Source organism: Meriones unguiculatus, chromosome 11 (assembly GCF_030254825.1).
Source record: "Meriones unguiculatus strain TT.TT164.6M chromosome 11, Bangor_MerUng_6.1, whole genome shotgun sequence".
Taxonomy (NCBI): domain Eukaryota; kingdom Metazoa; phylum Chordata; class Mammalia; order Rodentia; family Muridae; genus Meriones; species Meriones unguiculatus.
Genome location: NC_083359.1, coordinates 83,428,274 through 83,451,173, shown reverse-complemented (window position 1 = coordinate 83,451,173; position 22,900 = coordinate 83,428,274). Strand labels below are relative to the sequence as shown.

The window sequence follows — 22,900 nt, the reverse complement described above, 5'->3', positions numbered from 1 at the left end:
GTTGGTTCCCTTCCTCTGTTCTTTCTGCATTTTACAATGGTTGGCCCAGAAAGATGGTGGGGGCAGGTGTTTCAGAGCCATTCTGAAACACCATAATCAAATTCCCTTCTTTTCTAGTAGCCACATTAAACTGTAAAACAAAACAGACAAGCTAATGAGAAGTCGATTTCCTTTAACCTAATTTATGCAAAGTGTCATTTCTTTATAAGTATTTAAATGTTAGTGAGGTCTTTTTCAATTCTTTTTGAAGTTTTGAAATTTAGAGTGCATTTCTGCTATCACACATCTCAAAATTGAAACAAATCATTGGAATTGGAGCCTTGTCTGTGGCTATATTTATTGGCTGCTCACCAACACCATCACAATCACCAAGTTCCCTTCTTCTGGCTGGAAGACTGCAAGTCCTGTTCACTTGGTTTCCTTACATTTCTCCAGCACGTTAACCCCTTTTCCACTTTCCACATCCTGACTTCAGTTTGCATGCTAGCTACTTCTCATTTGGGTTATTGCAATGTCTTATCAAAACTTGTTTTAACCAGTCCTGGATGGATGGGATAGGCCTATAATTCAAGCTGTTTGGGACTGAGGCAGGAAGCTCACAACCTCAAGGCCTACCTCAGCTATACAGTAAGTTCGAGGCTGGCTTGGATAGTTTAGTGAGACTTGTTTCAAAATAAAAACTAAAAACAAGACCAAAACAATGGGTCATTAGATGTGATGCTTGCTCAGCATGTAAAAGCCCCTAAAAAAAAGAACAAATAATCAAAATAAACCAAATGTTCTCTCTGTTCAAGGGAGCATGCATGCTAGATCCATTGGAATGATGGAGAGTGGGACACCTCCTATGTTTCTAGAGAGTAAGAAAACAGCCCAGAGTTATTAACATTTACTACACACACTGAAGCCAGCATCTTGAGCTGGGTGTTTAAGAGGCCACCAATAAAGCTATTAGTATTAAAAAGTTGATACGTATCTCATTCAACGTTTTTGAGACAGCTCAAAATGTGTTTTCATTGCCACAACATAGTTTCAAATTTATTTCTAAGTACTTTTGATATCATTCATATAATCTGTAAATACAATAGTCCTATGCATAATGTTTTAAAAATGTCACTTTTATTTATTCATGTACATGAGCAGAGACCAGAGGACACATTAAATTGCTGGAGTCGGTCCTCTCTCTGTACTAGTCAGGTCTGGAAGTGAGTTCCTTTACCCACTAGGTCATCTGGACAATTTAAAAATAAGCGTGCTTATATCAGATATATATATACTCGGAATTTATCTCTGGTATTGCCAGAGAAGTAAGATAGGAACAGCTCGCATCTCTCTTCAACCTCAGCATCTCTCTTCAACCTCCTTTTCTGGCCTCCACTAACTAGTTCTTGGTTTGCTTTAAAAAAAAAAAAACTTAAGAGACAGAGAGAAAGACAAGAAAGAGAGAGAAAGAAAGAATGTATATGAGAGCCCCACCATAGTTTTTTTTTTTTTTTTTTTTTTGCCTTCTTTGGAAAACAAACCAACAGACTAGATGACCTGATTTCTGAGTCACCTTCTAGCCCCTATTTAGGCACCTTCTTCTCAGGGCAAGTCTATCATGCCCTCCTGAGTACCCGTTTTGTTGGTAAAGATCTCTTATTATATGGTTATATCAAAACTACATCTTTCTGGATCTGCCTTTCTTGTTGAATTATAAAACCCTTATGGACACAATGGAATCACTGTGCTACTTTCACTTTAAACTTAAAAAAAAAAAAAGCATTTACAGAATGAAATTCATGGCCCAGCTTGTTGGAGCAGTGCTTTGTTACTGTAGACCTGGAAGAGCTCTTCTATATCCAAAGATTCTGAATAAAGTGAAATAATGAGTGTTTTTCCTGATGAATTTAAAGCCCAGATAGGACAGCATTGGTGTCAAAAATTTTTAATCTGTTTTATCAAAACCTCACCATGATCACTTCCTCTAAGGAATGCCTTAATTTTATGTGTTGGTTGAGTGTGCTAACTGGTCTTCAAACTGAAGTAGGAGTAAGGGTCCCCTCAGTAATATATTATAATGCAGATCCCTGACCTTCATGTGTATGTGTTCTGAGTCACTCAGAGAATACCTAGTCTAGGGCTCCAAGTTTTTGTTTGTTTGTTTGTTTGTTTGATTGATTTGGTTTTGTTATTTACTTATTTATTACCATTTATTCACTTTATATCCAGCTGTGGCCCCCTCCCTCGTCTCCTCCCAATCCCACTCTCCCTTCTTCTTCTTCCCCTATGCCCCTCCCCTAGTTCACTGATAGGGGAGGTTTCCTGCTATCTGACCCTAGCCTATCAGCTCTCAGCAGAGCTGGCTGCATCATCTTCTTCTTTGTCCTGGCAAGGCTGCATCCCTTCCCCCAGAAGGAGGTGATCAAAGAGCCAGTCACTGAGGGAACCCATTTGGAAACTGAGCAGGGGGTCCAGGTTCTCTCTATATGGTCCTTGGTTGGTCTCTGCAGGCTCCCCTGGGCTCAGGTTTTTTGGCTCTGTTGGTCTCCTTGTGGAGATACTCTCCCCTCCATGTCTTTCTATCTCCCACTTCTTCCACAAGATTCCCTGCACTCTGCCCAAAGTTTGGCTATGGGTCTCAGTATCTTTCCTTTGATACCCGGCTGGGTAGAGTCTTTCAGAGGCCCTCTGTGGAAGGCTCCTGTCCTGTTCTCTGTCTTCTCCTACTTTTGATGCTTATCCTGTTTGCCCTTCTGAGTTAGGTTTCAGCCTCTTCCCTAGGGTCCTTCATGTTGTTTAGCTTCTTTAGGATTATAGATTTTTGTATGTTTATCCTATATTATATGGCTAATATAGCATTTGAATGACTTTCATGTGTCTGGTAGGGATTGTACTTTGAGGTACATTGTCTTCTTCCTATAGTAGAACATAAGAAGAAGGGGCTGAAAAACCACCTCAGTGTGGGCCTCAAAGAGGTGCTCTCTGGGTATGTGTCAGATCAACAAGGGATTGAGGAAGGAGAATGAGCAGTGGTGATACTGAAATAAGGACTCACATGAGGCCTGGACTGCAAATGTGGAGAGAATTTTGAAAAGTCCAAAATCAGCAGTGAGAATCTTGCTGTATTTTCATAATTTTCCTATGGCATGTCTTAAACTTCAAAATAAAATTTAATAGAAATGTAAAATTTTATAATTAAAATATTTTAATCTGCCTTCAGGAACCAAGTAACTAAGAAATATTTTAGGTTGTCTAGGACAGTGAATGTTTTTAAATATGACACATTTTTAACTTTACGGTAATGTAAAATTCCATATAGAATTTCATTTCTGGTTTAGAGACAATAAAACCACGTAGCATAGAGGATATGGGAAACTATTCCATGTGCAGAATAAGTTAACTTTGTAACCACAGTGAGGAAAAATGTATTTTTTCCCTAAATGCAACTTTTAAGTTCTGTCAAATTTGTCACCCACTTGTTAACGTTTTAGAATTTGAGAACCATTGCATGATTTTTTTAAGATGCTTCATATTTTACTCTATGTCAAATAATAACCAGAAGGAGGTGGATAAATTAAGACCATTTGAAGGCCCCAAACTTTTTATTTTAGTTCATTGTTTCAGCTTTCTTCCTCAATCAGCCTTATTCAGGGCCATTAGGAAGGATCTAACTGGTTGGCTTGAGGGTTTATTTTGTTGTTATTGTTGTGTTTTGTTTTTGTTTTTGTTTTTTTTTTGCCATTTGCTGACCAGTGTCTGCCACTAGTTTTAATGAGCTTCAAGTGAGGCAGACAAACGGACCAGTAGCCTGGAAGGAGATATGAAGAAGTGGTCACAGACAGTCTATTCAGACAATCAAAATATGCTTTAATTGTAGCAACACTGCTAGAACTAGTGTCAGGCTACCTCATTTCATTCCTGTCTATTTCAGTCAACTCTGCTTCTGCCATCCATATGAGCCCAAGATTTTTGCTTTATTCACAGATGGACAAGATCTCCCTCTAGCCATCTCAATTTTTGGAAGATACAGTTTCTCGGACAGCTCAGTGGAAGCTGAGTGTATGGGGGACGGGCAATGCTGCTCCTACCATAATTTACATCTTGCTTTTGCTTCACCCGAGACTTCTGCTCTCTGGCTACTCACACTCAACGCTGCTGCTGCTGTCTGCTTTCTTGCAGGTGATCCGTAAGGGCTGGCTGACTGTCAGCAACATTGGCATCATGAAAGGAGGCTCGAAGGGCTACTGGTTTGTCCTCACTGCGGAAAGCTTGTCGTGGTATAAAGATGACGAGGTAAGCCATGGAGGGCGACCCTTCCCCGAAGCGTTTCTAAAATGCAGTTAACCGATGCCACTGTGATGCATGGCTCCAGACCCCGGTTCTTTTTGCCATGAGATCTATCAGGAAATACTGTTTTAGAAAAGCCCTGCTTTTCCTCTCTTCTTCTTACAGATCTCGAGTTTTACAACGTTCCCACTAAATTTACTTTCCCGCTTATTTCTTAAGTACAGCCCTGTTTTGCTGACCCCTCCCCCCCAAAATGAATTTATGGGGCAGGAGTTGAAAACTTACTTCCTCATGTTACTATCAAGCCACCGGTACAATTTAATGAAAGCAACTTTTATTAAATGTTTTGAAAAGACCTAAGGTAATAGAAGGGAAACGAATGGCACGCTGGGGTGAGTAAAGCAGTGTGGAACTGTTGCTATGGCATCTACCTCAAATGAAAGGCTAGGGCAATGGTAAGATTGCTGGCCTCCCTGTTAGTACCAGATCATTATACACATTTTCTTCTTTGAGAATTTGATATCTCTGTAAAAACAGAAGTGACGATAATTGCGGTGTTCTGGCTCATGTTCAGCGTTAATAATGTCATCCCATGACTTACTGCTCACTTAAATCTGATAGCTAGAAAGGCACGGAGAAGTCACAGTAGTCTTATGGAGCCATTAAGGTGCTATAAAATCTTAGAGCTAGATTTGGGAGGACATGGATTGAAACTGAAGTATGTTCTGGAAATTTTAATAGCTCTGTTCTAGCCAGTGAAGTCACTGGCATTTGTAATACAGCACACAAACATTATGTAAGTGTGCTCTTGGATAGCAGAATGGTGAACAGGTGAGGCCATCTCTATCTAATTAGCTATCAAAGACATATGTCAGATGAAAACTCCCTCCTACTTTTGCCTGATTGCTTTTGAAAGCGTTAAAAGAGCCTTTGTCATTTCTGGGAAGAAAAGTTTCATAATTCAGGGTTCTTTCCGTTTCTTCATGTCTTCTGTGTAACAGTATGTTAAAAAGTATTAGATAATGGCTTGATTCCCATGGAAGATTCTGTGACATGGAAACCCAAATTCTTTAGAAATGTTGGAAAAAATTTTCCATTTAAGGCATTATTTTCAATTTTTCATGTCATCAACCTCAGCAAAAAGTGATATTGGTCGCCCTATAGGCTCATCTATTTGAGTGTTTAGTTACCAGGGAGTGGTACTATTTGAAAGGATTAGAAGAATTGGGAGGTGTGGCCTCGCTGGAATAGACATAGCCTTGTTGGAGGAAACATGTCACTGGGGGTGAGCTTTGAGGTTTTAAAAGTCCATGACAGGCTCAGGCTCAGCTCTCTCGGCCCACAAAGGAGAATGTAGCTTTCAGCTGCCCCTCTAGTCTCTGCCTGCATTCTGCCATGCTCCCTGCCATGATAATAACGTACTAAGCCTCTGAAACTCTAAGCCAGCCCCAATTAAATGCTTCCCATATAAGAGCTGCCTTGGTCATGGTGTCTCCTCATAGCAATAGGACACTGGCTGAGATAGTCATTTTGAGAAGCTGAGTATTAGTTAGCAATGGTTTCCTGTGGCTGGTGAAACATTGTTGTCATTCTGTGGGAAGCTCTCGTTTTAGGAGTCATGGTGTCAGACACATTTACCCCCAAATATTTAGATATTCACTTACATACATTATCAGCCTTGGGACCCATTCCCAGTAATGTAAGCAGGTGGTTTTCCTTAGAGTCATAGTAGTGGCAGTCAGTGTTTCCTGCATGTTAATTAACTGACCCACATAGAACTCTGGGAAAGGTACTGTTATTATTTCGGTTTGGAGATGGGAACACTAAAACTAGCAAACATGATCACCATCACCAGCGCAGGCCATCGTTTTGGAAAGTCATTTCAATATCGTTTGGTTTATCTTATAAAAGCCACAGCAGTGTCCATTAGGATAACCGGCTTCCAGAAGTCAGACAGAGAGTTGATAGCAAGGCAGAAATGGGTTCTGAGAGTCCCAGAGGTACTCAGGGTTGTTCCGTCTTGCCTCACAGAGGATCCGCCGGGATAACTTTCAGGTGACTCAGCGTTGACCTGTTTCTGAGAGGCCACCATGGGTCATGAGCAGAACATGATGTGTTTCTGAGAGATCTTGAGGAGCCATTGCTTTTGCAGCTTAACTGTGGGGCTGGCTCTCTGGCCTGCTGTGTCACCCCTGGAAGGGTAGTGAGCTATCTCATGTTCTGAGTAGGAAAAAAAGAAACCTTGCGAGCCCAGAAAGTTACATCCCTGGACTTTCCCTTTCCTTTAAAGACTTAACAGGGACTATTTCTGACATGAACTCAATGGCTGGCTATTCGACCTCCCCCCCCCCCCCCCCGCAAGGGAGGAACAGCCCTGCTAGGCCACAGAAGAGGACATTGCAGCCAGTCCTGAAGAGACCTGATAAGCTAGGGTCAGATGGAAGGGGAGGAGGTCCTCCCCTATCAGTGGACTTGGAAAGGGGCAGGGAGGAGATGAGGGAGGGAATGAGGGTGGGGGCTATGGCTGGGATACAAAGTCCTGTGATTAATATAAAAATTAAAATTATTATAAATTTTTTTTAAATACTCAAGACAACTACAAAGACACTGCTCTCCCAAGAATGCTTACTTTCCACATATAAAAACTAAACCTGAGCACCAATATTGCCTATGTCCAGTGGCATATGCAGAGGGATGTTGGAGGCAGGGGAGAATGTGAATGACCCTTGAAATAAAGGGTCACTTTTCTCCTAAAAGAGCATACCAAGAGAAAGGAAAGGACAAACAAGCCTGGAACTATGTGTAACCAACACCCAAGTGGATACATAGGGTAGTGTCAAGCACCCAGTGCTCTGGAGAGAATGAAAACGGGTGAGGATGGAGAAAATGACAGGGGACAAGCTTTTAGAATGAGTAATTAAAAAAAAAAATGTCAATTGGAGGATGATCCACGGAGAAGGATGAGTTGAACAGCAATCCAACAGAGGATGTGATAAATGCAATAGTCTTAGAAGCTTGTGACCAGAATGTAAGCACAGTTAGGGGACAAAGGTGCCAGGGGCTAGGAGCTTACTAAGCCATCACCCAGTTATTGGATCTTAGTCCAAGAAAAACTGGAAACCTCTAAAGCACCCGATAGGGTGTGGCATGATTACATTTGTGGTTTAGACAGGTCTCTGTGGAGCTGCATGTGGTATTCAGTGTATTCTTAATAGACAGAGGTGGTGAGAACAGAAGGGAGACCAGCTCAGTAAGCATGGTAGGCCAAGGGCAGAGAGGATGGTCACTGAGCCTAGGGAGTGGCTGCAGGCAAGGAGCACGCCAGGTCAAGTGACGCTCAGTTGGCTTTAGGCTCTGGCTCCTGCTGCCTGCTAAGAGACTCCGCCCGGAAACACGATGGGAAAGTTTCATTTTAGGAATGGCTGACCTCAGGATGATGACCATCTCCAAGGAGTTGGCGTTAGTGGGGCAGAACCATCTCCATTCTCAGACCACTACTCCTTGGCAGCCACCACTGTCCTCCTCTACCCTGCTCACTGGCTTCCCAGCCAGAGCTCCCCATCTCTGCAGACCATTCCTGAGTGTGCAGCCAGGGCAAAAGACAGGGGACTGCACCGCTTCTTGTTCTTTGGGAGAGAGTAAACACATGATAGGGTCTGTCGGGGGATGGAGTGGGAAGGATGGTAAGAGGACCAGGTTCATGCAGGAAGTATGAGGAGTGTGGGGCTGAGCAACACAGCAAGGGAATCCTGAATCTGCGTGGCACTCTTTGTGAACAGCACCATTGTAAATGATGCTTTGTTCCAAAGGGGCTTGCTGGCATGGTTCAGCTATGGGTTGCTTAAATGTGATTCTGTTGATAACCTGTAAAGAAATTCCCCAAATCTAGAATATTCCTGTGTGGAAAAAAAAAAAAAAAGAGCTTTAGTTCTATCTCAACTTGTGGAGCCAATTTGTTGGGGGGGGGTGTGTGAGTGGAATACTTAGACTGCCCCTATATGTACATCCCTTCCTTCATGTATGTCCCTATATGTAGAGAAACCTGTTTCAGAAAGAAATTATTGTTATTATTATTTTTAATATTTTTATTTTAATTTTTATTGATTACACTTTATTCATTTTGTATCCCCCTGTAGCTTCCTCCCTCCCTCCCAATCCTACCCTTTTTCTCCCTTCTCCATGCATGCCCCTCCCCAAGTCCACTAGTAGGGGAGGTCTTCCTCTCCTTCCTTCTTATCCTAGTCTATCCAGTCTCATCAGGAGTAGCTGCATTGTCTTCCCCTGTGGCCTGGTAAGACTGCTTCCCCCTCAGGGGGAGATGATCAAAGAGCTAGCCACTGAGTTCATGTCAGAGACAGTCCCTATTATTATTATTATTATTATTATTATTATTATTGTTGTTGTTGTTTTGTCAAAGAAATGTGACAAGGGAAAGATCCTTGGATTAGTTGTGGATTCATTAATTTGTTTAGTGATAATTTACATTTAAATTTCCATAGAGGGTCTCTGTATCATGTACTTTGTTTTCTTTTATAATTAGGCAGGTATGTGTTTTCATTTTCACCTAAATGGCTGCTTAATAAATAGGTCATTTCCTGTGAGCATATATGGCTTACTTTAACTTTTGACAGGTTTCTTAATAAAGATGAATGACTCAATAAATATACCCATGATGAAGGAACAAGGCTGGTTCTCAGGATGATACTAATGGAACACAGGGCTATGTAGACCTGGTGCTATGAACGGGTGTGGGCTGGGGGTGTGGGTTTGCTGTGGCTGCCTGGGTCAAGTCTCTCCACTTTTCTGGGCCTCAGTCTTTTCCCTGACCAGTGGGTACCATTGCTGACACAACCACCTCAGAATGATTTTACAGAGGGCCTCATAAACCATTTGTGAGCCAGGGTCCTTGCTAACAAACCAGTGTGTTCATTTCAGCTATTGAAAGTGTCACCACAGTCACCCTGAGTATGTCGTGTCATTCTCTGACTAACATGTTTTCTGATTCCTAATTTGCTCTGGTTGTTTCATGTTATGACATAAGGTATATGGGATCTGGGTTTTTTGTTTGTTTGTTTTGTTTTTTAATGAAGAATGGCAAGGCTCAGGTAACAAAAGAGAACTCACATCTCATTTGGTCAGAGATATTTTCCACACTGTCTCTCTTCTAGTATATACATTATCCTTGTCTTAAACCAAGAATTAGGAATGATGCTATCAAACTGATTCTGTTCTGAGCCGTCATGGCAAGTCCATAATAATCAGAGTGATGGGCATGTCCATAGAAGCATTCTTCAGTTTTCTATTTTCTCCCTATTGAGAAAGAGAGATAAAACCTGCTTTTCACTGGCTCCATGAATTAAACCCCCCCCCGCAAAAAATCCATTGATAGCTTTTAAACGTGTACTCTAACAGTTCAATACAGCAATGGCACACACATGCCACTGATATGTGACTTTAACAGAAAGGTTTCTGCTTATGTTTCAGGCAGCGTAATGTCCCTGTATTACCTTCATGGGATTACTCTAATGCGGTATATTACAGTTGACAGAGTTTATCCACACAACGGTATCTTATTTGTTTACGTGACTCCAAGACCGGAGCTTTGTGCAATGTGTAAGGTCATAGTCCATCTTTCAGAGCCCAATAGTGTCTAAGTCATTGCTAGGGCATTTCCTTGGGTCTTGTACTTCCAGATCATGTAGCAGAACCCCAGACCTGGAATTCCCTACACAAATGGTCACAAACATATTTTCACTGATTACATAGGCCTGCTTGTGGCCTGTCTTCCCGTGTCCCTCTGTCAGTGTGTGCACGCCAAGGCCCATAGGATTAGGGGTAGCTGCTGGTGAGGGCGGGGTCAGAGCTTGCACACGCAGTGATCTGAGCTGACTGGCACCTAGCTCTTTGACTCTATCAAAATCATAACATAAGGTTGGTTATACCAGTTATCTTTGATGAGTACTGGCAGGGGAAATACAGCAATTTTAACGATGTCACGTGGAATAGTCTATGCTCCTCTCTATAGCAGTTTTACCAGTGGGCAGCCCATTTGGTGTCCCTTTAGCAGCTTTAGCCTCTTAGGGTCCATCCCCAGAACAGCACACTGGCTTCTGTTTTTCTCACCTTGTTGTTTTTTCCTTTAAAGGTGTCAGTCTGGGATAACCTACTTGGAATTCCTCTTTATATGTTTGTATCTGTGAACATATCCACTCTCTATATTATGTATCTATATGTTGTATGTATATTCATATATCAACAAACCAAATGGTCAAAATGTTTGACTAAACCAAATGCCAAATAGCTTTCAGGAAAGAAGACATTCCCTAGTTAGTAGTGGTAATGGTAGCTAGCACTTCCTGTTGTCATCACACCTGCTTAAATGTCAGGCCTGTTCCCCTTCTCTGGATTTTCTTTTCTTTTTTTTTTTTTTTACTTTTTTTTATTAATTACACTTTATTTACTTTGTATCCCCCCTCTAGTTCTCTCCATCCTCCCCTCCCAACCCCTCCCTTCCTTCCCTTTTTCCACGCATGCCCCTCCCCAAGTCCACTGGTAGGGGAGGGTTTCTTTTCCTTCCTTCTGATCCTAGTTTGTTAGGTTTCATCAGGAGTGGCTGCATTGTCTTCTTCTGTGGCCTGGTAAGGCTGCTCCCCCCTCAGGGTGAGGTGATCAAAGAGCAGGCCAATCAGTTCATGTCAGAGACAGTCCCTGTTCCCATTACTATGGAACCCACTTGGAGACTGAACTGTCATGGGCTACAATGTCCTGTTTGAATGCAGATTTAGATTTCCTTCATTCATGCAAGGTTAGGAAATTTCTACTGGAAATGCTGTGTCCTCCAATTCTACTTTCAATTACCATTTCAATCTTTATGCTGGACCGTAGATGTAGAGTAAGTATTGGCACCCAGCTTCACTGTATCTGAGTAAGCAATCGCTTCTCTCTGGCTAGTTTAACTCTGTGAAATAAACATATTTACATATTTTTACATGTGTTATATGTTTACATATATTAATATATATGTATATATGTATATATGTATATATGAAGTGTGTGTGTGTGTGTGTGTGTGTGTGTGTGTGTGTGTGTGTGTAGAACTGGTTGGAGGAGTACAAAACTGAACTGGGGATAGAAAGTTGTTACCATGATGACATGAGAAGTCTAGGCTGGCCTGGGCTGATGAAATTTGTAGACATAATCTAAGAGACGTTTTAGAAGATGAAAAGTAACAGTGCAACTTGACATGTGAGGAATGTAAGCATTATGCTGATAAAAAAGCAAAACAATGCATTATTGTTTTGTTCACTTTCTGCCACCAGCAGTTCAAAAAATGAAAAGAGCAGATCAAATATTAACAGACATCTGAGATACTGAGTGAGTAAATGGCTAAGCTACAATGAATTTTTATCATGTGATAGTATTATCGAGGGCCAAAGGCAAATTATTGAATTTCAGAATTTTGTTAATTTTCATCATTGGTTAGTAGATTTTGGTCTCCTGACTGTACATAGCTTCCTGGACTTGAGATCATTTGAGCAAAAACTGAGTTTCTCATTAATAATTTTCACATATAAATTCTTGGGCAATTTAGTCAGGATAAAAGAATAAAACAAAAACTCACTTAAAAATTAGCTCTGATGGGGAACTCTCCTCCACTGCTAGTGGGAATGTAAACTTCTATAACTACTCTGGAAATCAATCTGGCGCTTCCTCAGACAACTAGGAATAGTGCTTCCTCAAGATCCAGCTATACCACTCTTAGGCATATACCCAAAAAAGGCTCAATTACACAATAAGGATATTAGCTCAACCATGTTTGTAGCAGCTTTATTTGTAATAGCCAGAAGCTGGAAACAGCCCAGATGTCCCTCAGTGGAGAAATGGATACAGAAATTGTGGTATATCTACACAATGGAATATTACTCAGCAATAAAAAAACAAGGAAATCATGAAATTTGCAGGTAAATGGTAGGATCTGGAAAAGGTCATCCTGAGTGAGCTATTCCAGAAGCAGAAAGACACACATGGTATATACTCACTCATATAGACATATAATATAGGATAAACCTACTAAAATCTGTACAACTAAAGAAACTAATCAAGAGGGAGGATTCTTGCTAAAATGTTCAATCCCTATCCAAAAAGGCAAAGAGGATGGACATCAGAAGAAGGAGAAAAGAGGGAAAAAGTCAGGAACCTGACACAGAGGACCTCTGAAAGGCTCTGCCCTGCAGACTATCAATGCAGATGCTGAGACTTATGGGCAACCTGTTGGGCAGAGTGCATGGAATCTTAGGAAAGAAGTGGGAAACAGTAAGATCTGGAGAGGACAGGAACTCCACAAGGAGAGCAACAGAACCAAAAAATCTGAGCACAGGGGTCTTTCCTGAGACTGATACTCCAACCAAGGACCATGCATGGAGATAACCTAGAACCCCTGCACAGATGTAGCCCATGGCAGTTCAGTATCCAAGTGGGTTCCATAGTAATAGGAACAGGGACTGTCTCTGAGATGAACTGATTGGCCTGCTCTTTAATTACCTCCCCCTGAGCGGGGGAGCAGCATTACCAGGCCACAGAAGAAGACAATGCAGCCACTCCTGATGAGACCTAATGGACTAGGATCAGAAGGAAGGAAAAGAAGATCTCCCCTATCAGTGGACTTGGGGAGGGGCATGCATGCAGAGGGTGAAGAAAGGAAGGGATTGGGACAGGAGGAGGGAGGGAACCACACGGGGGATACAAAATGAATAAAGTGTTAATTAATAAAGAATTAAAAAAATTAGCTCTGATAATTTTATACCAACACTCTAATGACAAGCTTTATTTACAATACTTATAGGGTGTACATTTTGAGAGAAAGGGATAGTTTGATTAAAAAAGAAAAAGGATTTCATTTTTCTTAATATCAGCAAAAAGGGACTAAAGAGATGTCTGTTAGAATGTGTACGTTTTCACAGAGCTAAACTAACCAGCCAGAAGCAGCTGCTCCCTCAGATACAGAAGCTGGCTGCCAATCCTTACTCTACATCTATGGTCCAGCATAAAAGTTGAAATGGTAATTGAGAGTAGCACTGGGGGACACAGCGTTTCCGGCAGAATTGTCCTAACCTTGCATGACTGAAGAAAATCTAAATCTGCATTGAAACAGGACATTCTTTGGACTCTTAAGAAATTACAGGCCTCATTTTTGTGGGCTGAAATGTTTGGATAACTTGATAAGGAGATTATATAATTCCCTTATAGGGATGTTTACTTAGCATTGCTTTTACGGTGTAGCTGTGACCGACGACAAATAAAACCTTGAAAATAGGAAGGAAAGTGACAACTGTAGGCCCGGATGTTCAAAAGTAGGAGACCAGAGTCCAGCGGTCTGCAGCTCTGCCCTCTCCTGTATACTTGCTATTTTGTGGAGCACTGCGTTGGAGCAGCAGGTCCCCTATGATGGAGAAGGTCAGCCTCAGCCCACTGAACACTCGGCACACTCCTTGTCAAAATCTTTCCCTTAGCTCGAACTTGGCTACCTTTATTTTAAAAAGTCCAAAGAAATATCAAACACCAACTTACGTAACTTAAAAGGCTTCATCTTCATAGTTTTATTTTTCTTTTACATATAGAAAGTAACTTACATTGTGCTTTTTAAGATGATATTGATTATTTTCACATTCTGGCATTATCCAAAAAATTTATGACTTAGGAAATAAAATAAGTGTTATTCAATAAACTATAATGGCCAGTGCTATTTCAAATTTATTAAAAATACCTTTTCACTACACACCTACTGATACTGTCTGTTGTTTCCAAAGCTAATTCTGAAAGTATACATTCTTTATATTACCTTTTTTCCCAAGAGAATAAAATTTGTGTTACCTTATTTTATGAATTTAAAGTGTATATAAAACAGTCAAGACTCTTGAAAGCAGATTCAGAATTGTTTTTAAGGGTAATTTGTCATGATTTATGGAAAAACTATTTGAAACATTCTGCTGCAGTGCCTCACTTTGGAATATATCTGTTGGCCCCCAGTTCCTTCATGTTGTGATCTCTTCATGTGATGACCCTGGGTCATCCTGAGCGGGGTACATTCCCATCCTGGAAGGGCACAAAAGAATAATCCTCATGAGAACTCTTTTGGTGTCTGCTGCAGTTTTGCTTAAAGTATCTAAAGCTGGGTGGGACTATGCAAATAGCTCCATGGACATTTTATACTTCCTGTTTATACTTCACGTTCTGTGAAGCATCATTCAGCAATCTATTGGATGGTCATGGGAATTTCCTCTATGGCAAAACCCCTGTAATTCTTCACAAGTCTTGTAGGGGAGAAACAAGATTTTTTTTTCTTTAAATACGAGATATATTTCTATGAGTCCAGTTTGTTTACAGGCAAGACATTTAACTTTATTCATATTTTCATGTCAGAGTTTTACCTATGACTCAGGCCTATTTTTCTCTCTTAAGTGAAGTATACTGTCAGATTTAGTACAAATACCATTAAATTCAGAAAATTGGAAACTGTGGTATCTTAGCCTTAAAATTAAATCACACATTTTAAAAATGGAACAACATTGCAAAATTTAAACAGGGATGAAGGGACCACAAACCAAAGAATGTCACAAAGATGTAATAAACCTATTATTCTTGTGTAATTAAAAATAATTTTTAAAAAATGGAATGCCTAAGTGAAAAACAGTTTGCTTGAGATGTTTAATTATTCTGACCATTACAAAATAGTTTGGAGTAGCCTCAGCTTACAATTTTAAAGCTTTACTAGAATATAAGAAAAATTTAAATTTGAAATATTTAAAGGTAAGATGCTTTAATAAACTAGGTCAAAGTAGAGCAATTCTCTAATTTACCCGTCTCTCTGCATTTTGCCCTTAGTTGCTTAAAATGCTTATATACAAAGCCAGCCCTGATCACTTCTCCATCCAGTTCATAATAGCACATGAAGTTTGATATTTCATCAAAAATTAGGCAGAATACGTCATATATATCTTGCAGGCCTATCTTCGCCCTTTTGAAAGTATCAACTTGCTTGAAAATATTGAGTGTGAGAGTTTACATGAATGGAAGCATGTATTTTAAGTAAATCTATCAGCGCTGGATGTCTTAAGCCTATGGCTGCATTATAAACTCTTTCCTAGTTAAACAGAAGGATGGTGGCTAATCTGTGCATATCACAGCACCTAGAAATGTGAATGGTTCAATATGTGTGAAAACCTGTTGGAAATATTTTAAAGTATGTTTTACTCAGACCAGACTGTCAATTTCTTACCTTGAAATGCTTGATCCTCCACAATATATTGTTACTCTTTTCATTTTCTCTCCCTCCCTCTCCTTCCGTACTTCACCCCCCCCCTTTTCCCCTTTAAAAGTTACAGCATAGGAAACAATCATTTATAGATGAGAACTGGCAGAAAAATTTATTCTTGAACAAATATCAAACTGAAGTTAACTGGTTATGTTAAACTGATTTTCATATCCGTGTTGGGAGGCAGCGAAGATGTGTACAATAAATGTCAAGGGTGTGATACAGGAAAAGAGGACTGTGAAACACAGGATCATTTTCAGAAATGGGTTTTATTATGTTTCATAGGCACCACTCACTTCACTTTGGGTGGCGGGTTTTAATATGCGAATCAAAATAAAAGGATTACATACGAGTTTTTAATAAGCCAACAGTTTAAAACCCCAGGCCCCCAAGCCCCCCACTGTGGCTGTAGCTCTTGGTGTAGATGCTATGGTGTGAGGGCTGCTCTCTTTCAATGGCTGGTTGTCATTCAGGCTGGGTTGTCATGTGACTGCCTGTCTGTGCCTGCTGTACAGGTGAGCGGATGTTCTGCACAGCAAGTGTAGACAGGCAGACACATGACAACTCTGTCCAGCCAGGCCCTGGAGTCCTTCAGGTGTCCTTTGCTCATGGACAGATACAATCAGCCTGTTTTCCAGATTTGGTGGGTTTTGGGAGATAAGGGGAAAGGAGAAAAACACACAACAGAATTAAACATTAAAACATTAGGAACTAAAAAGAAGTTAGATTTTGACTTTATTCAGAAAGTAGACTCGTACATTTGATCCAAATATGCTAACAAGGATGGTTGTCAAAAACAGAAAACTCACATGATTTTAAGGGAAAAAAATAATAACATTAAAAAAAATCCAATTCCTATTGTTACTGGCCCTTATGCAGTCAGAGTTCAGAGTAATGGAACCAGATGTTTTTCCTCTTGACAAAATCTCTGCATCTCTTACTAGTGAAGTAAAAGATAAAGTCTGTGTTTATACATGTTTCTCAGGGTAGATAAGTACCACAGCCTTGCCCATGAAAAAGAACATTGTCATTCACATGGTAACAGCAGCCATTTTCAAATCACTAATGAGCCTAATGCGTTTGGCAACACAGCCAAGAAAGAGACTTTGGAGATAAATATATCTCTCCAAGCAACAGGAATTTATTTAAAATTTTATTTTCCTTTTGTAGTAGCCATATGAAAGCCAAACAGCTTATGAGCTTATATTCCTTTTGATTAACAGGCAGGGTGATTCCATGAATCAAAGCATACTCTAGAATGTCGTTACCCACAGGAGTGCTCAGAATGTGTTCTTGACAATGTTAATACAATACCACTTTAGAGGAGAAACTTAAACACAGACAAAGTTCACTTCATACCAAAATGAAAATCTAAATCGGTGTTAAGCATACAAATGTAAACTGCAGTCCCACTGCATCAAGAATTCTGGCTACTTTAATAAACTTTGTTAATTGGCATATGTAAAGATATTTAACAACTTCCCTGCCATTTTAAACACAAAAGAGCCAAAGAGTTGAAAGTCTAAGAAAGTGGAATTTAAAAAAAAAAAAAAAAGGGGGTTATTAACTAAGAAGTGTACATTAGAGATTACTTTCAAGGAAAATAAATACTTCATTATTTACCTTTATCTGGAAATTCTAAAAAGAAAAAAGAAAGCAAATAGAAGTTTCATGGACAGTAAAATACTTTTCCGACGATGAGAAAAAAAGAGTTTACTGCAGATCTAAATTTCTGTTCAGTGTCTGGAGATGGTATCATTTTAACAGAGTTAAATGTTGATGAGGGCAATTGTATCTGGACTTATTTAATTTCAAGGAAATAATGTGTGTTTCTGCCTAACACTTGAGTCCAGCACAAGGGCTTGGCTGCTATTCAAGTCATTACAAAGTCAAGTATGCAAAAAATGGAATACCTTGAAATACTATTTGGTTTGTTGTTTCATTGAGCACAATAAGAAATCATTATAAAGTGATTCACTTACAAAGAATGTACGTAGCAATTAAAAGTTACTATAATTCTGTATCGCTTTCCCCTCGCCCACAAATAATCTGATCCAGTTTACTCTGTTCAGTTAAAGGACTGATGCACATAACCTGAAAAAGCAAAAAGAAATGTGAGTCCAGGTGTTATCCTTTCATATGAAGCAGTTTTATTTATCTCATGCTATCCAAAACATTCGAGCTTGAACTATCATGATAGTTTCTCTGCAGAGAAAAATAAATAAAAATAAAGGGAGGGAATGCTTATTTTATTTATGAGTTTTGGGAACAATTTATTTTTAATAGATTAAAAATTGGCTATAGTAAGTATATGGCACAAACATAATTTATAACTATGTTGAACCCGCTCTGTGCTTATTTAAAAAAAAAATCAAAGAGAGGAAGCCTTCTCCCACCCTGTGTCCCAAGCCATACTTACTTGATTACTATTTAAAGTCTTAGTCTAAAATATGAAAAACACTATTATGTAATTGTCATAGCATGTGATGCTTAATTTGTTGGATATGCCGTGTCTCAAGACAGAAACGTAGGAAAAGAATTATCTTCTAAATCTCCAGCAGTAAAATTGACCCACAGCAACTGTAGTAAACTGGCTAGCATGATAAGTCAGGAGATACAAAATAAAGGTTTCATTATTTTCATTAACTTACAGCTGATAAAAAAATCTCAATAAAAGTCCTTTGAAAAGAGGCTAAATATTTGCATCTACATAATCCACAGGACACCAAAGTACAAAACAGATTTGGAATATGAAAGCTTCAGTCCTCAGTGAGGGTTTCCTCTGCCGCAGGTTAAACTCTGTTCTCCCAGTTATCCTAAGCTGGGATCTCTATGTGATGGCCTCACAGTTATTATTTGGACAGCATGGTGATGGGTGGGCTATTATCCTGAGATAAGACAAAAGGTTGATTTTAAAGAGCGGCTCCCTTACAGAGTCGCTGGGAGTCTCAGCTTCCTGTAATGACAATGGACATTCGTGGGCGATGACTTTTTAAACAACTTGTAGTTTCTTTTTATTTCCCATATCAGTTTAACACTCCAATCAAGAGAGAGAGAGAAAAAAAAAGGGAACACATTCTTTTCTTAGTATTTTTTTTTTATGCCTAAGCTTTCTCTTCCCCATAGAGTAAAATACTTGGGTGGTCCATAGGCAAAAGGTGGGGGGAGATAGTATATTTTGGCCTTTTAAAAACATAAGTGCATTTTCCAAGCCAAAGGCTCAGTGGCAACTAGGAAGGAGGGTAAGCCTGTTAACTAATTGCAGGAGAACAATCAGACACTTTGTCTCAGTACAAACAAACTTTCTTTGATTTTGAGATCTATGTTATGTTCTTTTTTTTTAATTGTTTTGAGAATTTAGGCAGACTGTGAAGTGATGGCGATGAGGCCTCAGCTCAGAATTTCCTTTCTCTTAGAGGGCTACAAAAATTCTTTTGGCTCAGCACCTAGCCTAGCTGATCAATCATTCACTGCCTGAAGTCATAAATAAGGATGGAATTTCCACTAAAGTGAAGTTTGGACAGACCCTGCAAACAGTTTTCTTTCCCTGAACATGTACAATGTTTCACTCTTCATATTCAGACTTACCATAGCGCCCAGTTGAACATGTCTGCTGTTGACTACTTCCTTCCGCACTAGATTCCACGATCCCTAAAACATTTATGCATCTCCTTCGGAAGTGATATTGGAATAAAATTAGACATTATTCTAATTACTCTGGAAACAGATATGGCTGTTTTTGTGCCAGTGTGTCTGTAAGTGGTGTGTGCTCCAGCACACAGACCTCGCAGCCTGCCTTTATTCAGCAGAGCATTATCAACTGAACTCTGAAAACAATTATCTCCTACAATTTAAAATTAAGCACTACTTCCCCTTCATTTAGTTAACCTTTTCCTTGAGAATGGTTTGTTGGGACTCCACCAACTACAGGCAGGACTCCTGGATTTACAAAGGAATTCTTATTTTTACTGTTGAACTTACGACAGAGTCACTCTTGGGCCCTTTGTATCTTCAGACTAAAAATTCTCCCCTGGGAGAAAGTAGATAAGGGACCTGGATAGAAAGGTCATTCTCTTTGAAACAAAAAACAAAAAACAAAAAAAAAAAACAAAAAACAAAAAAAAAAGGACACTTAATATGAAGAGAGAAATCTCAAATTAAATATACATTAAATGAGAGCAAATCATACAATTCAATTATATCTACAGTAAAATATTCCTGCAAGATTAGAGAAATCTTAAATCTGGCCCCAAAGCTTATTTGTTCTTTTTATGATGCATTAGTTAGGAAAGTGTGTTTCCTGAAACACATAAACTTCTATAAGTTAACTAATAGTGTTTTCAGTTTTCTGTGTAAAAAAATGAGAGACTTTTAAAACTCTTAACTCTTCTTTTAAACAAAATTAAGATAGGATTCTTCAACTCTCCTGGAAAAATGAAAGGGCACCTTTCCCCTTTTACCTAAGAGGCAAACAGCCAAATGTTCCCCTGCTATTTGTCTTAGTTAATTACCCTAACACATCAGAAACCTTTTATGTCCACTACACCAGTTCTGGGATTATCTGAAACATAATTTTATAAAAATTTGAAAAACTTTTAAAAGAAACACAGAGGTACAGCTATAATAAAATATTTTTCTGAAGAGAATTGTGTTCATCTTTGGATTATTGTAGAATGTTTCACTTAGACAAGGAGTCAAACTTAAAAAGACAAAGGAAACTGTATTCCTTTATCACAAAAAGCTCAAAGTGCAGGAGATATTTTAATTTCATAGAACATGGAGTGAAAATTTTTAGGGGTAGAAATCAATGAAAGTTGTAATTTATGGGTATGGTAGCAATATTTTTTTTTTCCAGAACTTTCTTTAAGGTCAACATGAATCCCCCAGCTCATTTCGCAACCCAGACTCTTGTATTATTTTCTCGTTCAGAATTTCATTCATCTTGAAGAAGTTTTTTTGCCTCCCATCTCCCCACCTCCCCCACTCTCCTTCACCTCCAGGACAGCTGGAAACTGGCCAAAGAAAACTTTTGCCTTCGTTTACAAATTCCTGTTTTATCAGTGCCTTTCTAGACAACGTGCCTTATCATTTCAAAGGCCCAGGACAAGGGAGAGCCTTGTAAAATATGGGCTAGAGGGCTCAGCTGACCAGAAAGTTATCAACGGTTCTGGGATTCTAAAAGGACAATTTCAGTGCATTTAGTTAGCCATCCAAAGATAGCGCGCTGTTCCCCTGGCCTGCTGAGGTGCTGACTCAGTAAGTTGTGGTTGGCTCTTTGGCTCTCATCATCTGCATTGTCTGGTAGCAAAGAAAAAAAAAAACCTTCACCACGTCTTCTTTTATTTTTAGGTACTGTTATTTCTTGTGTCTCTATTATCCAGGTAAATACTTAGACAAGCTCCCTGATCATACAAGAATTTTTAAATGTTTGTTTTCCCTCCATAGGGCAAAATGCATTCATTCCTGGAGTGTTAGAGATTGCACACACAGCGCCCACTCATAACCAAGTTTAAGTCACTGAATTATCAGTTTCAACCATTCAGAACTAAGTCTCCTTCAGTTACCGTTAGTTGTCTGGAGTAAGGTTTCAGACCTAAAAAGCATACAGAAAGTCGCTATTTGCCATACAGTCTTGCTCTTCTAAAAGTTCAATTCACGAGCATCCGTCAGACACGCAGCCCAGTGTCCCCCGCATGTTCGCGCAGATGATGGGTCCCTATCTCTTTCCCCAATCACAGACCAGGTGAGCAGTCCCCGAGGCCTTACCAGCCGCTCTTCCCTCGAGCCGTCCTTTCTCCCGGCAGAGTCCCTGAGGGCTTCTTGGTCCCTAGTTTGCAAAACCTGTGAAGAGAAACACTGGATATGAGATTCAAAAAAAAAAAAAAAAAAAAAAGGAGCACCCAGCTGTCCTCTCCTCGGAAACAGCACATTTCGTCCCCAGCCGTCCATGGCGTAGCTGGCCCTTGCCCAGTCTAACCAATGTGCAGACTACTGTACAACAGCATTGTCCTGAACAGGTAGTCTGAACACTGGGGCGACGGAGCAGGATCTCCAGAAGCTTCCGTCCGTGTCCCGGGGCTGGGGCGAGCCCGTCTTCCTGCACCGGGGCTCAGCCGGCTTCCCCCCTGGATTCTGTCTGCCGCATTGACTGAGACACACTCAAGGGCTGTGATTTCCAGTCTTGACGTGGCACATTTGCAGCAGACTAGGGAACTGGCAATGAATTTAGGACCAGGAAAAGGGGGAGGGCTGGGCTTGGAGAGTCCATATATGGGATGATGTCACCCTGGGGAGGTTTGGGTATGCGCTGTGCCGCTGGAGAGACCGCTAGAATCGCCTGCTCTCAGACATGGGTCTGTGCATAAAATGGTACCAGATGTTTTCGCGTAATGTTAAGCAGTCATTTCATCTTCAGGCCAGATTTTTTTCCTCAACTGGGCAGGAAGTGGGCCCCAGTATGGAAAAGCTGTAAAAAAAAAAAAAAAAAAAAAAAAAAAAAAGAGTCAAGATGTACAGTTCTGCTGTGGCCAACTGAAAGTGAGTTAAGAGTAGAAGTACAAATTTGCTGTCTGATCCAGGCTGGAGAAGTAATTTGAAGAAAGAGAGGAGATAAAGCAGTAAACAGAAAGTTGAATACTGTTAAGCAGGCAAATTTAGACGCTTTTTTTTTTTAAAACTTTTCCTGTGATACTTTGTTTTCTTGTATTTCATTCCTTAGGAAGGTCAGATAAGTTGGGGGTTCCCCCCTTCCTTCTCCTCCTCCTCCTCCTCCTCCTCCTCCTCCTCCTCCTCATCTTCTGCTGGACCTGTCAGCAGCTTGCAGGCTGCTCTAGACTTGAGCAGTAATTACAGTGACTTCCTGAAAGTGAAGCCCCCATGAAAAGTCTGGAGAAATGCTCTTTGTCACGGCCTCTCCATGAGTAATTGGTTCCACATGTGGCCTTCTTAGTCTCCCTCAGCTATTTTGGCTGGCTCCCCGAATGCTGTTCTATAGCTTTACCTAAGGAAACGTTAAACTTTAGATTTCAGGCACCCACAATGCTGTGCCAATTCTGCTTTGAAAAATCCCCCCTGGAAGAGCCATGCCGTTGGGTACGGTATTGTTTTACTCTGATGGTTCCTCCTGATTCTGTCTGAACCCTTCTGTTTTGTTTACATGGTATTCTGATGACGAGTTTTTGTCTCTGCTTAAGTAAATCTGTTGAAATTGGCCAAGCAAAGCTCCACCAGGTTACAAGGTATCAGCTCCCTGGCATCCAGTGCTCCCGCCCAGTTGCTAACTGTTTCCAATTACCTATGCTTTTGAACACTGTGAATGTGAAG

General features: G+C 40.2%; 1 protein-coding gene and 1 long non-coding RNA gene across 7 annotated transcripts in view; one reads left to right on the top strand and one right to left on the bottom strand.

The window, feature by feature from the left end:
* The window catches only part of Dnm3 (dynamin 3), a 464,195-nt gene that overhangs the window by 224,124 nt on the left and 217,171 nt on the right, over positions 1 to 22,900 (top strand). For all 5 annotated transcript variants that reach the window (XM_060364575.1, XM_060364572.1, XM_060364573.1 and 2 more), the window contains one exon: positions 4,159 to 4,272. In XM_060364575.1, coding sequence (XP_060220558.1) covers positions 4,159 to 4,272 — 114 coding nt within the window. The remainder of the gene's footprint in view (positions 1 to 4,158; positions 4,273 to 22,900) is intronic.
* Positions 15,828 to 21,535, bottom strand: LOC132646382 (uncharacterized). 2 transcript variants are annotated; one of them, XR_009584613.1, is made up of 2 exons: positions 21,344 to 21,535; positions 15,828 to 19,248 (listed from the first exon to the last, which is right to left on the bottom strand). It is a non-coding gene; the product is annotated as an uncharacterized LOC132646382 (long non-coding RNA). The 2 variants fall into 2 exon arrangements; XR_009584614.1 differs by having other exon boundaries at positions 15,828 to 19,228.